The following is a 17,816-nucleotide window of genomic DNA, read 5'->3' as shown; positions in this document are numbered from 1 at the left end:
GGGGTCGTTCACGTCGTCGGGCACGAAGTCGGCCTGCGAGGGGTGCCCGTAGCACCCACCGCTCCGCCGCCGCCACCGCCACTGCCACTGCCCTAGTCCCTCCCAGGCGTCTGGCATTCTCCCCGGCCCGGGCCCCGGTGGCGCGCCCCGGCTGCCGGGAGGTGGACTCGGGCATGATGCGGCGGCAGCCGGACCCGCCGCTGGCGCCCCGCGCTCCGCCGCCGCCTGCGCCGCCGAGTTGGCCCAGCTGCAAATAAACAGCAGTCCCCCCGCCTCCCCCGGCCATCGCCACCTCCTCCGCCCCACTGCGCATGCCCCGCTCGCTCTCGCCTCCACCCGCCCCCTCCATCCCCGGACTAGGGCCGCCCCCCACCCGCACCCCCAGCGCCCTCCTCCCCCGCCCGGCGTGCAGCCGCACTCAGCCCGGGGCCCCCGCGTCCCCCTCGCCGGAGTTCGCGCGCAGGTGGAGCGGGGTCGCAGCGCGGGGCTGCCCGAGAGGCGGAGAAGAGGCCCCGGGGTCCTGCCGGGCGCTCCCGCCCGTACTCTCCGCCGCCCCCGGGTCACGCACCCCCACCACCCTCACCCACGGGGCCAGGAGGGCCTCATCTGCTGGCACCTCCCGGTCCAGGACCAGGGCGGGCTTAGCAGGTGCGCACCCTGAAACCCCACAGCCCCCGCTCCGACCCAGAGAAAAGTGGCCCGGGCTTCCCAGGAAGTTCGCGGCTTTCAGCACCCCGGACAACGCGGCGCTGCGGCGCCAGGCCACAGGCTCTTCCGCCCGCGCCCGCGCTCCCGTCCCGTCGCCCTGTCCACGTCCCCTTCCCGGGCCTTTCTGTCCCCGACCCGCCTTCGCCCTGCGCTCGCAGCCTCCACTGGGGGAAACGGAGCTGCCCGAAGCACCTCCCTGAGAGGTGAAGAGAGGAGAAGAGAGGGAATACTCACCACTTTTGCACCGAAGCTCAGAGTCCAAATGTGAAGACTCACACACCTCCTGGCTGGCTCTCCAAAATGATGAAGTCCCAGAACCTAGGTCGGGCTGTTTGCCTTTCAGTGCTCTACTCGCACTTAGGAAAAGTCCCAGCTTCGATTTGGGGTTTGGGTCTGGGCATGGACTTGCCTTCTGAAACATTCCTTCTCATTTTAGTTTCTACTGAAACTCTTGAGATGATCGGGATGAGGAGGGAGCAGGAGGCTGGCTGAGGACAGAGCAGGGGCTGATGCCTTGCACCCCCTCTCCACCCACTCCCCTTGGTAATATGTGTGACATTCCTCAGGCACCCCTGACTGCCCTAAAAGAAGAGCAAATGGTTATCTTGCAGAGATCACAGTCCTGCAAGGCAGGAGTCTCTCTTGGTTTGCAAATGTCCTTGAGATTTACAACAAAGAAGTTACCTTATCAACAGCCCAATTTCCAAAGACACATAACTCAGTTCCTCAAGCCCTAATGTCACCCTCCCCTCCATAAAAAAAAAAAAAAACCGAAGGAGGCGGAGGTAGAAAGAAAAGTAAATAAAGTTAAATTTCTTCTAAACCTAAATCTCACTAACAAGGACGCTTGATAGCAGGAATGTAACATTCGACCAGGAGACTCCAATAGTCTTTATGTTAGTGCCTCATTAGAGGGAAAGTGGCCTTGGCTTGATAGTAACCAGGCCTTCAATATCCTGACAGTCTTCTTTACCCCAATAGCCCTTCTGAACACCCCTTTGTCCTCACCTACCCAACTCCTGTGTATATAAGCAGCCACTCCTCAGAGGCCCTGGGCAGCCGCATCTCCGCCTGCCCACGGGTCCTGTCCCTGTGCTCTAATAAACCACGTTTTTGCACCGGAGACGTCTTAAGAATTCTTTCTTTAGCCGTCGGCTCTGAACCTCACCCCACCGAACCCGACCTAGGTTCTGGGACTTCATCATTTTGGCGAGCCAGCCAGGAGGTGTGTGAGTCTTCACATTTGGACTCTGAGCTTCGGTGCAAAAGTGGTGAGTATTCCCTCTCTTCTTCCTTTACTCTCGTTTCAGGGGCTTTTCAAGGAATATGGTCTTATTGGAACACTTGCATTCCAATTGCTCAGGCTGTAATCCTCTAGCCCGTGGCTACTCTACGGGGAGGAGAGCGTCTGCCTTTTGGCTGTAAGTTAGTACCCTGGCCGGAATGGCAATAGGACCCAGAAACTCGATGGCCTCTCTTTATTCCTGTTCTTGTATAAAGTTGTCTCTCTTGGGCACGGGACAGCCACCTAAGTCACCAGGACGGCTGCCAATCTTAAGACTCCCGTGTGAGGTTTCCTCCTGATTGATCTAATGTGATCCCCTCCACATCCCTGGTCTAGCCACATCCCTGGTCTAGCCACTTCTGGCCACGAGACCTCCACTGGGAGCCGGCCGAAACCAGTACCCGATTGAATTAAAATGCAACCGGGGACTGGGGACCGTTTCCTAGGGAAGTTGACTGCAAGGACCACATGTGTTGGAATGTTGTTTAGACCATGATGGATTTCAGTCTTTACTGTTTCTTGTCAGTGTCCTCTACAAACTGCTTAAAGCTGCAAAATTGGGTAATTTCCCCTTGCCAAACATTTCTAGTATTTCCATGGGTTAAAATGGCAAAACAGTATGCAGTCTTCAGGACATACGATGGCATGGCACAAGCATTTTAGTCCATTCACCAGACACCCATTGGCAGCCTAGGATGCAATGGGGAAGTGGAGGGATGCCGGCACCCCTCCAGGGCCTTTAATGGCAGGAATGCCTTCTCAGGGAAGGCAAGAAGGTGATCAATAGCGATTTTTGTTGAGGGACGCCTCCGGTCGCTTTTGACACCTGGAACCTCTGACATACCCTGTGTGGGATGCCACCCAGGAGTCGGGAGAATTATGGTAATGGACCTTCTTTACTTTTTAGGAACATGGGATCCTCCTCTTCTGTACCCAAGGACTCTCCCTTGGGATGCCTCTTAACCCACTGGAATCAATTCAAACTGCAAGTTTTAAGAAAGAAAAAGATGATCTTCTTCTGTAATTCTGAATGGCCTCAGTACTCCTTAGGATACGGAGAAAAGTGGCCCATAAATGGGACTCTAAATTTTAGGTCAATCTATCAGTTAGACCTCTTCTGCAGGGAAAAGGGCAAATGGACTGAAATTCCATATGTCCAAGCCTTTATGGCCCTATATCAGGATCCGAACTTGCGGGCTTCTTGCAGAATGTGTCTAACCCCCAGCCAGGTTAGTGGCCCCCACCCTGCTCAGGATGTATTGGATGATGACCGTCTAAACAGGCCGATCCCCCTCAACAAACCCAGGATGTTAAGGGAACTGCCAGACAGTCCCAAAGAAGAGGACACTGGCTCTGATGCTATCCCTCCTCCTTATAAACCCCAAGAACCCTCTGCCCCTAGCCCCGCTGGACATACCAGGAGCGGGACTCCCTATTTATCAGGAGCTCCATCTAAGTATGGGATGCATCCTCTTAGGGAAGTTGCCAATGGAGAAGCAGGCACAATTAGGGTTCATGTCCCATTCTCCATGGCAGATCTGGCTCAGATTAAACAACTTTTAGGACGGTATTCAGAAAATCCCTCTCAATTTATTGATGGCTTTCAGGAAATATCTATTATGTTCGATTTGACCTGGAAGGATATATATATCATTTTAACTCACTGTTGCACCCCTGAGGAAAAGAGACGAATCTGGGAGGGAGCACAGGAGTTCGCTGATGAACTGGCAGTAAGAGACAGGAATCATTACCCAGTTGGGGGTACTGCTGTCCCTAACACTGAGCCTCACTGGAACTATCAGGAGGATAGATCAGGGAGAGAAAAACGGGACCATATGATTACCTGTTTAATAGAAGGAATGAAAAAAGGATTTTCTAAACCTGTAAACTTTGACGAACTCCAGGAAGTTACACAGGGAATTGATGAAAATCCAGCCCTATTTCAGGGTCAACTGGTAGAGGCCATCCGTAAATACACGAATCTGGACCCAGCCTCACCTGAGGGAATAACCATACTGAACATGTATTTTATAAGTCAATCGGCACCTGACATCAGCCGAAAATTAACTAAGATGGCTCTAGGCCCTCAGACTTCCACCCAGCGCCTATTAGAGGTAACTGAAGTCTTTAACAATAGAGATGTGGCCTTAAGGCAAGAAAAGGACTGGAGGACTAAATTACAGGGTAAGATACAAGCTCAAGTAATGGCTGCCACTATTGCGGATTCCCCACAGCACCAGACTAACCAGGGGCCAAAGAAGGGGCCGGCAGCAGGAAAGGAACTAGGTAAGTCCCCATGCTATACGTGTGGCCAGATCGGACACTGGAGCAGAAAATGTCCAAACAAGCACTCTCCACCAGGGCCATGTCCTGTCTGTAAAGAAACAGGACATTGGAAGAGAGACTGTCCTCGTCTCCAGAGAGAGAGGGGGATGGGAACTCACTTCCCTGCCCGAGAGTCGAAGCCGAGGGAGGAACTGGCATGACGGGGCCCTGAGGCTGGTCCGGCTCCCTTTGTCATCAAGATGACTGAGCCTGGGTTACCCTGGACGTGGGAGGTAAGTTTATCAATTTCCTTATTGATACTGGAGCCACTTACTCTGTCCTTATTCTGCACTCCGGCCCTACTTGTCCTTCTAGCCTTAAAATTGTTGGCATAGAGGGAGAAACTAAAACATGCCATCAGACAATGCCTTTAACCTGTAAATTTAGGAGTCAATTGGTAACTCATGTTTTTCTAGTCCTTCTGTCTTGTCCCCCCCCACTACTTGGACAAGACTTAATGTATAAACTGAGTAGCCGATTTGCTCTTACTGTAGAGGGGGATGGCTTGTTCTCTTTAACGTCTGGAGAGCTTGATCCATACCCTACTATCCCTTCCAATATCTGGAAGGAAGTAAACCCACAAGTCTGGGATTGTGATGTCCCAGGACAGGCTTTTACAGCCCAACCTGTCCAGGTGATCTTGAAGGACCCAGCCAGTATACCTCATAAGAAACAGTATCCTCTAAAACCTGAGGCCAAAGCTGGGTTACAACCGGTTATTGATAAGTTTTTAGAACATGGTATATTAAACCCTTGTCAATCTCCTTATAACACCCCAATTTTACCAGCAAAAAAGGCAAATGGAGAATATCGGATGGTACAAGATTTAAGAGCCATAAATGAGGCAGTAATGCCTATTCATCCTATAGTGCCAAATCCGTATACTATTCTCACCCATGTCCCCAGTGACGCCAACTGGTTTACTGTACTTGACTTAAAAGATGCCTTTTTCTGCATCCTATTAAGTGAGGAAGCACAGCCACTATTTGCTTTTGAGTGGACTTCACCCTCAAGCTCACAGGCTGCTCAGTTAACTTGGACAGTCTTACCACAAGGATTTAAGAACAGTCCTCATCTATTTGGAGCTGTACTAAGCAAAGATCTCCGTGATGTGTCCTTATCTAATGGGACAATAATTCAATATGTAGATGGCATTTTAATCTGTAGTCCCACAAAGGAAACATCTGATGAAAATTCTCTAACTTTACTTAACTTTTTGGCAGATAGAGGGTATCGTGTATCCCCCCAAAAGGCACAGATTTCTCAACAAAAGGTATACTATTTGGGATATGAACTAACACCTGGTCTCCATGTTCTATCTACCGATAGAAAAAGGGCCATACTAGATCTCGAGCCTCCAACTACAAAGAAACAACTTCGCACTTTTCTAGGTATGGCAGGTTTTTGCTGCCTGTGGATTCCTGGGTTTGGACTTTTAGCCAAACCGATATATGACTCAATTAAAGGCCCCGATGAGGAACCTTTGTTATGGACTAAAGCTCAACAGAAAGCCTTTCAAACATTAAAAACTAAACTTCTGTCAGCTCCAGCCTTGGCATTACCAAATTTAGAAAAACCTTTTACTCTATATGTGGCAGAAAAGCAAGGCCAAGCCTTGGGAGTTCTCACCCAGAAATTAGGGAATGAAACAAGGCTGGTGGGCTACTTTTCAAAGTCACTTGACAATGTGGCCCAAGGGTGGCCAGCTTGTCTTCGAGCAGTGGCTGCCACAGCCCTCCTAGTAGAAGAGGCCTCAAATCTCATGATGGGACAGTCCCTGACAGTGATGACTCCGCATCAGGTCCAGAGTGTCTTAGAAACCAAGGGTCACCAATGGATGACAGGAGGCTGCCTTACTAAATACCAGGCTATGCTCTTAGATACGCCTGAAGTAGTACTTAAGACCTGTCAAACTTTAAACCCAGCGTCTCTGATGCCTGTACCTGACCATCCTGCTTCCATAGAACATAACTGCTCAGAGATCGTTGATCTTGTCTATTCTAGTAGGCTGGATTTAAAGGGCTCCCCTATTGAAAATGCGGATGATAACTGGTTTACTGATGACAGCAGCTTTATGGATAAGGGAGAAAAAAGGGCTGGATATGCTATAGTTAGTTTGGTTAAAACAATCGAGACAAAACCCCTTCCAGTAAATACTTCTGCGAAAAAGCAGAAATAGTAGCACTTACTCGTGCCCTTCAATTGGCAGAAGGCCTAAGAATTAACATTTATACTGACTCCAAATATGCTTTCCTGGTACTACATACCCATGGAGCTATTTAGAAGGAAAGGGGATTGCTATCAAGCCATAACTCCCCAATCAAATATGGGCCTGAGGTCACACCCTTCTTGAGGCTGTACACTTGCCTAAGGAGGTAGCGGTGATTCACATCAAAGGATATCAAAAGGATATGACCTTAGAATCTAAAGGAAACAATTTAGCAGACCATGCAGCCAAAGAGGCAGCAAAGGGTAAACGGATATTAAGCCTTATACCAGTCTTGACTCCAATGGAGTCCATAACTCCAGTCTATTCAGACCAAGAAATTCATATTGCTCAGGAGCGAGGATATACTAAAAATGCACAAGACTGGCTTGTTAACGAAGAAGGAAAGTTCTTTATGCCTAAAATTAGTCAATGGAAAATAATACAGGGCTTGCATCAGGCTACTCATTGGAGCAAAGATGCTTTAAAACATTTAATCAAAAATATATTTGATGGAGTAAATTTAACAACCACACTAAAACAGGTGTGTCAGTCCTGTAGTATCTGTGCCCAAGTAAATCTGGATGGTGCAGCTCGCCCCCACCTCTCTTAAAACCAGTCCAGAGGCGTGGATCCTATCCAGGAGAGGACTGGCAACTTGATTTCACACAAATGCCACCTTGCAAAGGCTATAAATATCTATTAGTATTTGTTGATACCTTCACCGGATGGGTCAAGGCCTTTCCCTGTAAAACTGAAAGGGCCATAGAAGTAACTAAGGTTTTGGTGTGAGAAATTATCCCTAGATTTGGCCTTCCTCAATCTCTTCAAAGTGATAATGGTCCTTCTTTTACTGCTCAGATAACTCAACAAATATCCCAAGCCTTAAAAATTAAATAATTCTTACATTCAGCCTGGCATCCACAGTCCTCCGGAAAGGTAGAGAAAGCTAATCATACTTTAAAACGTCATCTTACTAAACTTAGTCTAAAAACCCAGGAAAATTGGGTTACTCTCCTACCAATAGGACTTCTTAGGATGAGAACTGCCTCAAAACAACCTATGGGATTCAGCCCTTTTGAGTTAATATATGGAAGACCATTTCTTTCTGTAGACCTGCTATTAGATGAAGATTATAATGCCTTACTAAATTATTCACTGGAAGCTGGGTTAATCCATAAGTTACTCAATGAGTATACAAATCATATTCTCCCCAAACCTGATTTAACTATAACTGAAAAGCCACCCCATGTAAATCCCAGAGACATGGTTTATTTAAAAAATTGGAAGTCAGATATAGCCGAAAACCTACATCCAAAATGGAAAGGTCCATATCGGGTCATACTATGTATTCCCACTGCAGTAAAACTAGAAGGACACTCTTCATGGGTCCATATATCTAGACTAAAACCTGTACCTCCTCCACAGGAACCGAGTAAACAAACCAACATGACTTCTTACTCCTGTGAGCCCATAGAAGACCTCAAGCTTCTCTTCAAACAAAAATGAAGGTTATATATATTCTCTTTATCTTCCTTTTATCTGTCTTAGCTGACAATTCCTTTCTACAGTGGGCACAGCATTTTGCTGAACTACAAAATCAGACAAATTGCTGGATATGTGGAATTTTGCCTACTTCAAGTACGTCTGGGTTACCCTGGTGGGATTCCCCTTTGCAGGGTACTGATTGGCATTCTCGGCAAAAGTATATTTCAGATACGGTAGATGGAGACAGTACATACCGGGATAAATCTATTACTAACCAAAATGTTTCTTCCTGGCCCATGATCAGTAAAACATGGGCTTCACCAGGACATAATCAAACTTTTTCATATTCTTGAACTATTAAAATCCTAACTGACCGAACAAGCTCACAAGATAATACTCACTGGCTAGGGCCTAAGTTACAAAACCCTATACTAAGGTATAGGTATACTATACTATACTAAGGATGGTATATATCAAATCTGGGATACATATCTGTGGCTTACACCCACGATTGGACGGCTCAGTCAGAAGGCAGTTTTATGCTGGGAACAAAGAAATCATACGAGTGATACTTGGGCAAATAACGCACGATATCTGGGATGGCTGTCACTAGAAATGTGTTCCCAAGTAATAGTACTCCAGGCTACTGACTGGTTTGCTACTGACTGGGCAAGGCAACCTGGCATTAGATGGCCAGCTCCAAATGGAACCCACTGGATATGTGGAACCAACCTGTGGCCCTGGCTTCCTCCAGGGTGGATAGGTCGCTGTACTTTAGGATTCGCCTGGATTTATGGGAGCATTACTAAAACCATTACAACTCCAGCTAATCTCCCCAACTTGAAACAAAGATGGACGTGATCTGTTTTTAAATGGTATGATCACTTAGCATCCATTTTTATTCCATCTTCGGGACTAGAGGATGTCATGTGGCATGTAGAAGCCCTTAATAAATATACTACAAAGGCACTCAATGATTCACTAAACAGCATCTCCCTACTTAATACTGAAGTTTCACAAATACGTAAGGCAGTCCTACAGAATAGGATAGCCTTAGATGTCCTGACAGCAGCACAGGGTGGCACATGTGCAATTATCAAGACAGAATGTTGTGTATACATCCCAGACTATCACAAAAATGTCACAGGACTAATAAAAGATATGAATACACAGATTAAGGCCCTATAAGATCCTTCTCTCTCTCTCAGTGAATGGTTAAGTTACTGGTTTGAAGGAGGACTATGGTCAACAATTAGAAATCTCCTTTTCGGGCTTCTCATTCTTATCACCTTATTAACCTTAACATGTTGCTTTGTTCAATGTTTCTCTACTTGGTGCCGAGACTCCATTGCTGCAATGACTTCACCACGACAGATGATCCCTACCACACGCAAAGACACTTCTTCACTGTCAGCACTGGATTCAGCTGCCTCCGCCTTTTGTAACTCCCCTATACATTCTTCCACTGATCAATGTTGACCTGAGTAGGTAGGGACAACTCTACGCCCCTGTTCAGCAGGAAGAAGTTACAGAAGATGAGACCTTCCACCTTCAACCACCTTAAAGATTTAAGGGTCAAAATTGTTCAGGGGGGAATGATGAGGGAGCAGGAGGCTGGCTGAGGACAGAGCAGGGGCTGATGCCTTGCACCCCCTCTCCACCCACTCCCCTTGGTAATATGTGTGACATTCCTCAGGCACCCCTGACTGCCCTAAAAGAAGAGCAAATGGTTATCTTGCAGAGATCACAGTCCTGCAAGGCAGGAGTCTCTCTTGGTTTGCAAATGTCCTTGAGATTTACAACAAAGAAGTTACCTTATCAACAGCCCAATTTCCAAAGACACATAACTCAGTTCCTCAAGCCCTAATGTCACCCTCCCCTCCATAAAAAAAAAAAAAAAAACCGAAGGAGGCGGAGGTAGAAAGAAAAGTAAATAAAGTTAAATTTCTTCTAAACCTAAATCTCACTAACAAGGACGCTTGATAGCAGGAATGTAACATTCGACCAGGAGACTCCAATAGTCTTTATGTTAGTGCCTCATTAGAGGGAAAGTGGCCTTGGCTTGATAGTAACCAGGCCTTCAATATCCTGACAGTCTTCTTTACCCCAATAGCCCTTCTGAACACCCCTTTGTCCTCACCTACCCAACTCCTGTGTATATAAGCAGCCACTCCTCAGAGGCCCTGGGCAGCCGCATCTCCGCCTGCCCACGGGTCCTGTCCCTGTGCTCTAATAAACCACGTTTTTGCACCGGAGACGTCTTAAGAATTCTTTCTTTAGCCGTCGGCTCTGAACCTCACCCCACCGAACCCGACCTAGGTTCTGGGACTTCATCAGGGAGATGCCGAGCAAATTCCTTTTTGTTCTCTTTCAAGTGGATCACTTGGGTCTGAGGATGATTTTCTGGGCACTGCAGGTGTTTCAACAGTTTCTGCTAACAGGACTGAGAGAGCTGCATAAGTGCTCTGCTTTTGCTCCTAAACTTCCTTAATGATTTTGTATTATTATATGTAAACAAATTAGATATCCCAAGGTGCTTGGTTACTTGATTTATCTTGAAGATTGCACATCTTTTAACTCTCAAGCTCCTTAAAACTTAGCATTGCTAAATGTTACTGTATTTAGTTATGTGAAATTTGACACATCCAATTAGGAGAAATTAAAATGCCTAATTTACCATTGATTTGGCTTTTTAAAAAAGATTTTATTTATTTGCCAGAGAGAGAGAGAGACAAGCAGTGCCAGAGATAGCAAGAGAGAGCAGAAGCAGGAAGGAGAGGGAGAAGCAGGTCCCTCCTAAGTAGGAAGCCCCGCTAAGTAGGCTCAAACCCAGTACCCCCAGTAGCATGATCTCAGCTAAAGGCAGTCATCTAAGAGACTGAGCCACCCAGGCACCCCTGATTTGGCTTTTTATTGTCCAAGATTTTCCCAAATAAAAGGATTTAATGCCAAATATTTGGGTTTGGGTTTTTGTTTTGGAAAATTTCAGGCAAAATATTTTTGGTTAGTTGACCACTCACTCAACAGGGTACATTAGTCTCGAGCAAAAATGTTCCAAGGCAGCACCAATTTCTCCATTTTTGGTTCATTTTTTGGTGACCTAAACTTTAGTTAATGAGAAATGAAATTGAAAATTCAGAGCATGAATGTTTACATCCTTTCATCAAAATGATCACACACAGTAATAGCTTTAGCTCTTCCTTGGGCTGATTCTGTCCCCACACTCAGGACATTACCTCCTCCCAGGCAGTTTACACTGGAGCCATTCCCTTTCTTGTCTGTCAGACTAATACACTTACACTGTGGGCATAATCTGGTAAAATGTGTAGTGGACTGGGTCCAATGCCCAAACCTGCTCAAAGTTGGTATGTGTGAAATTAATTCCATAATATTCTAGATGTTTATATTATGGTCCTCCAGAGAAACAAAACCAATAAAACATATGCGTTCTGTATAATAAGGAATTGGCTCACTGGATTATAGAGACTTATTGGCTCCAAGAAAGCTGGAGACCTAGGAGAGCCAATGATGGAGTTCTAGCACAAAGGCTGGAAGCCTCCAGACCCAGGAAGAACTGGTTGTTTAAATTTGAGTCTGAGGCAGTTAGCAGGAGGAATTCCCTCTTACTCGTGGGGAAAGTCAATTTTTTAGTTTTATCCAAGCCTTCAGCTGATTGGATAAGGCCAACCTTCCCTGAGGAGAGTGATCTGTTTTACTCAATCCGTCAATTTAAATGTTAAGTTCATCCAGGCGTGCTTGGGTGGCTCAGTTGGTTAAGCATCCGACTCTTAGTTTCTGCTCAGATTGTGATGTTAGGGTCCTGGGATGGAGCCCCACATCAGGCTCCACACTCAGCAGGGAATCTACTTGAGATTCTCTCTCCTTCGCCCTCTGCCCCTCGTCCTGTTCTTGTGCACACACTCTCTAAATTAATAAATATATGAAATCTTTTTAAAAAATTTAATTTCCTCTAAAATATTGTCACAGAGTCACCCAGAATAATATTTGATGGAATATGTAGATACCTCATGGCCTAAACAAGTTGGTACAGAAAATTAGCCATCACAGTTTCTAAGTGAAATAGAGTATTATTTCACTTAGAAATACTCTATTGAAATAGAGTAGTAAAATTGTCCTTGTAACTATGTGCAATAGGTTGGTGTGTTATGCTTCCAGGAAACACGCTTATATATATTTTTATATGAACTTTCTAGAGACACTTTTATCCCCAAAGGGTGATTCTAATAATACTTTTTTATAGAGAGCAGTCCTTCTCTTCTTCCTCAAATCACCTTCAAAGCCAGCCCTGCCCACTCTCTTTTCTGAGTTGCCTCCTTTTTCAGAGGGAACCAGGTGAGGTTCCTTGACGTTGGAGAGCAGTGAAGAAGGTGCTGAAGTACAGAGAGCTGGGACCCCAGAGGGACAGTTGAAAGGGAGAGAAGAAAAAGAAATTTCACAGCTTGGGCCCTGGTTTCTGAGCCCTTAGTGTTTCATTAAACTTTCCTCTTGATTCAGGGGCATCCATCTTCCATCTGATTCAGATGACGTGTTTAGGATTAATTTTTATTTAAGATATTCAGGTATCTTACATCCTCTCAGACATAAAACAGTATTTTGAAATATTAAGCTTTTTTGGGGAGAGGGAAATCTTCATCTTTCCTTGCTTCAGTACTGCTCTGTGTTAAAAGAAATAGTATAATTGATATCCATTTTATGTTAATATGCCAGTTATAGACAAGAGACTATAGCCTGCTCAGCCACCATAACCATAATTGGCAGGAGCCAATTCCTATTACTCTCTCTCTTTCTCTCCTTGTGTTTATGGGATATGTATATCTAAATAGTTTTGTTGTTTTGGATGTCTCCAATTTATACAATTTTTTACCATAAACTCACAAAGAGAATGATCATTTACTCTTATCAGTCCAAATTGCACCTTTTTTCTTTCTTTCTTTCTTTCTTTCTTTCTTTCTTTCTTTCTTTTTTTTAAAGAAGTTACTTATTTATTTAAGAGAGAGAGAGTGCATGGGGGTGGGGGAGCGTGGGTAGAGGCAGAGGGAGAAGCAGGCTCCTCTCTGAGCAGGGAATCCTATGTGGAACTCAATCCCAGGACCCTGAGATCATGACTTTAGCCAAAGGCAGATGCTTATCCCACTGAGCCACCTAGGCACACCCCCCTCCCCAATTGCACTTTTCTTTTAGGTGCTATACTTTTGACAGTAAAATCTACTACTATATCCATCCCTCTCTTCTCAAAGACAACAAACAACCCACTTGGTAGGCATCTCAACCCCCAAATGCTTCTTGTCACCCAGCTGAGAACTAGGCCCCTTGGTCTTTTGACTCAGAAATATGCTTTCATTTTTGTAATACCACACCAGCCAAATTAATCAGGAGGGATTTTCTCCATAATAGAATTGTCAAATTAGAAGATCTTTGAAATCCCTGAAGCGCCCCTACACATAATCAGATTTGGCTACTTTGGACACAGACTTACGTGTGTCTTATACTTAAATTAGATACAATTTGAAGAACTCTATGAAGCTTCAGATTCCTTACGGGAGAAAAATTCTGCCAATATTGTCAGGATTATTGGAGCTGAGGCATACTCAATCTTGCAAAATACCCTTGACATCAGAAGACTAGGAAGAAATAGGCCTATAATAGAGTGATTAGTAGAAAAGGACTAATTTTACCTTACATTAGTCTTTGTAATGCTTCTTGTCTGCCTATTGAAAACTACTGGAAGGAGGTATGGACTTGTTCAACATCTTAAGCTGTCAGTAGGATAATTATAAATTACTTTTTTGGTGATGTTGAATCCAAATAGGATCCTTCTAAAACTGATAACCATAACACTTAAATTATTACACGAAATTTGAATTTTAAATGAATAAGACTTTTCAAACTTAACCTTAATTTAGTAATGGTGAAAGGAGGAGAAATAGGTATGTGGAGTTAGGAATATTTTTGTTGTCATTAGTTTTTGTTGAGAAATAACCTATAGAGAAGTTATTAAATCTTTTTTTTCCTTTTTTTTTTTTTTGAAATAAAAATTCTCAGGGGAAAAATGTGAAAGATTTTGAAATGAGAAAAGAATTACTGGGTGTCCTTTCACTGGAAGGCTGGGCATTGCCTACATGTCCTGGCTAGGCTTATCTGATTCTTTTGTTGTTTTCTGCTGTTCTGCAACTCTGTAAATTGTAGAAAACTGGTAGTAATGCATCGCTAATGAATTTTGTCAGGTAGAGATGCAAGTGAGTATTACTCTGTGGATATTGCCCACGTTTATATGTGTATTACATGTATTTGTAAATACATAAATAAATTACATATATTTATAAATTTTGGTCATTTGCTCTTAGAAGGAATATTTTGGAAATATTTTTGACCATGATGGGAAAGAAATAGTTCTAATATTTAAGCCTAAAGACATTGTTATTTTAGACATTTCAAACCCTTCATCATATTTAGAACAAATATATTACAACTTTCCTTGTTGACCCAAAGAGAAATGAGCTCCCTAATGAGTTGCTCATGCATTTTATTCAGTGGTTGCTTGTTTTTTCAAGATTTCTCGGCTAAACATCAAAAAGCCCTGTGTTATTGAGTTAATAAGTCAAAGGGATTAAAATGTAAGAACTATGAATGCTTTTTACTTTTTTAACTAAGTATTTGTAGAGGTCAATGATTTAAGCACACTCAGAAACCTGCTGGTTTTACAGAAGTTTTTTATTAACACTAGGAAGCATTCTTTTAGGAACCCTAAATATATAAAACAAATACTAACAGAACTGAAGGGAGAAATGGATAGCAATACAATAATAGTAGGGGACTTCAATATTTCACTTTCAACAATGGATAGATCCTCTAGACAGAAAATCATTAAGGAAGCATTGGCCTTAAACTATATGTTAGACCAGATGAAAAGAACATTTAGAGAACATTCCATCCACCAGCAGCAGAATACACATTCCTCTCAAGCACAGAGTTGCCAAGAGAATATATCTTAAATGTTCTCATCACAAAAAGAGGGAAATGGTAATTATGTCACATGATGCAAGCCTTAGCTAATGCTATGGTGGTAATCATTTTGCAATACAGTGTATCAAATCAACACCTTGTTCAGCTTCATGTTACACAGTGTTACACAATGTTATATGCCAACTATGTCTCAATAAAGGTGGCAGAAAAAAGAGAGAAGCTATTCTTTTTAACCCACATTGAAATTGTAATGGGATGCAGGAATATCTAAGAGAAGTAATCTATTAAAAAAAAAATCTCATTTTCTTTTACCATCTTGCATTCCCAAATTTGGTGTCCTTAATCAACAAATCTGGAAATTTGGTGTCAGTTTGTCCAGATTCTTTTTTTTATACAATTTTTAAAAAAGATTTTATTTATTCATTTGACAGCAATCACAAGTAGGCAGAGAGGCAGGCAGAGAGAGAGGGGGACGCAGGCTCCCTGCTGAGCAGAGAACCCAACTGGGTGACTTGATCCCAGGACCTTGGGATCATGACTTGAACTGAAGACAGAGAATTTAACCCACTGAGCCACCTGGGTGGCTTGTCCAGATTCTTGAAGAACACCCCCCCCCGCCCCCCGCCGCCCCGCCAAGCTTAACTGGCCTTACGCACATTACTTTATTTATTTTTAAGACTTTATTTATTTGAAAGAGAGAATGAGAGAGAGAAAGCAGGGTCAGTGGGGGAGGGAAAAGGAGAAGCAGACTCCCACCTGAGCTGAGAGCCCAACTCGGGGCTCAATCCCAGGATCCAAGATTATGACCTGAGCCCAAGTCAGATGTTTAATTGACTGAGCCATCCAGGCATCCCACATTAGTTTAATTTTTGTCTGAAAATATTGGTATTTCACAATATAGAATAACTTTTAGGATGGTACCATACTTTAGAAACCAAGTTAGCTTGGCCAGTACAGGGAATTAGAGGATGCTCAAGGAAAAATGTTTCTTAGAAGTATTCCTTTTCTCATCCAATAGTGAAGATGAACTACTTCCAGTTCTCTTCAAGATTTTTTCAACATTCCAATTGATACATTAATTTCAATCAAATCACTCATAAGAGAAAGATTCAGAAACTATATAACATCACGTAAATATCAGGCATCAATGTTAGAAATCCCTTTAATATCAAAGCTTACCTGGAAAGTGGAAATGTTTGACTTATAAATATCTATATATGTACATATGCATGTATCTTATACATTTCTATGTATTTCTAATGACAAAAGCTATGGAATTTTTGTTCCAGTTTATTTTCGTTTCTAGGAAATTCTGAGTTAAATTTTCTGTTCAATTGTGATAGTTATCCTTAGGCTCAAATTTCAAAACAATTTTCCTTTCCATGTTGTTATATAACCTTTGTCATTTTGTCATTTGTGCTAATAGATTTATTTTAGCTTTTTAAAAAAGATTTTATTTATTTATTTGAGAGAAAGAGAGAGCATGAACAGGGGGAGGGCAGAGGCAGAGAGGGAGAAGCAGGCTCCCCGATGAGCAGGGAGCCCTGATGCAGGGCAATCCCAGCATTCTGGGATCATGACCTGGGCCAAAAGCAGCTGCTTAATCAACTGAGCCAACCAGGCGCCCCATTATATGCCTTTTATTTTAAACCCGTATCAAATACTGACATGTACAAAGGATATACATAATGATAATGGAAAGAGGAAAATATTAAGGTTTCTTTTTTTAACTCATTTGACCTTTGAAAGATTTATAAGGTTTAACCTAATAGTGAACAAATGAAGATGTTACCTATAATTACTTCAACTCATCTGGGGAAGTGATTATTTACCAACGTCTTGGTAAAATTTGCATATTAATTGGATAAGCACTTTGCAACCACAGGTATATTCACTCCCTACAGCACCACCTGCTTTCTTAAAAATTACTAATGGGTGATTGGAGCTGGAAAAAAAAATCGTTGAATATTGTCTCTATTTTTTTTTTCTTTTTCAAGATTTATGTATCCATTTGACAGAGTTGAAGAGCACAGGCAGAGGGAGTGGCAGGCAGAGGGAGAAGAAGAAGCAGGCTCCCTGCCAAGCAAAGAGCCCAGTTTGGGGCTAGATCCCAGGACCCTGGTATCATGACTTGAGCCAAAGGTAGACACTCAACTGACTGAGCCACCCAGGTGCCCAATAATCAACTCTATAGTAGTTTTAGATTTTTATCACCTAGTAGCTCTTTACTCCTACATGTCTTATATTTCTACTCCTACACATGTCTTATATTTTCTGAGTAAAATATCCTCAGAAACCCCTTAGATCCTAATTTTAACAATAATTCTAGAATTAAAAAATATGTTTTCCCTTCCTTCTAAGTGGAAATAAAACATGCCAATTTCTTTAAATCTGTAGACAATCTGCTGAAAATTTCCCAAGAACAATGTGAATGTCTACTTCAAAATCAAACTCAAGTTGCCCTTCTTAACAACATATGGAACAATAATATCACCTACATAGTTCAGACAACTTATTTTAAACACCAGCTAATGTGTAATCGTACTGGCAATAGCTGGACTTAATTACAAATGCTGGCATGAAATTCTTGTTCCTGATTTTTTCTGCTATGAGCTTACTGTGAGTGCACTGGGGCAATTATGAAGTTCACCAGGCCTTCTGTGGACAGAGAATCTTTAGGAACAAAACATATCCAGGCACATCATTATAGAAATAGGATAAAGTTTGCATTTATTAGAATAAAAACAGCAGAAGCGACTATAAGAATCTGGAAGAACAATGCCATTCAGGCTGTCCCAGTTTTTTCCTGCCATGTTCTTC

General features: G+C 43.2%; 1 protein-coding gene across 1 annotated transcript; it reads left to right on the top strand.

Annotated features, from left to right (window-relative positions):
- The first annotated feature begins 2,904 nt into the window (after window positions 1-2,904).
- Window positions 2,905-4,576, top strand: LOC123390068. The gene has a single exon (XM_045073459.1). It carries the CDS (start codon window positions 2,905-2,907, stop codon window positions 4,477-4,479), a length of 1,575 nt encoding a protein of 524 aa, XP_044929394.1. The 3' UTR covers window positions 4,480-4,576.
- Window positions 4,577-17,816: the final 13,240 nt, after the last annotated feature.

This window comes from Mustela putorius, unplaced genomic scaffold (assembly GCF_011764305.1).
Source record: "Mustela putorius furo isolate JIRA1106 unplaced genomic scaffold, ASM1176430v1.1 tig00537227_pilon_pilon_pilon, whole genome shotgun sequence".
Taxonomy (NCBI): domain Eukaryota; kingdom Metazoa; phylum Chordata; class Mammalia; order Carnivora; family Mustelidae; genus Mustela; species Mustela putorius.
The sequence above is the reverse complement of the archived record's forward strand: the minus strand, read 5'-3'. Positions and strand labels throughout refer to the sequence as shown.

Coding starts and splice junctions, on each gene's coding strand:
- LOC123390068 (XM_045073459.1), top strand. CDS start 2,905: ATGGGATCCTCCTCTTCTGTACCCAAGGACTCTCCCTTGGGATGCCTC.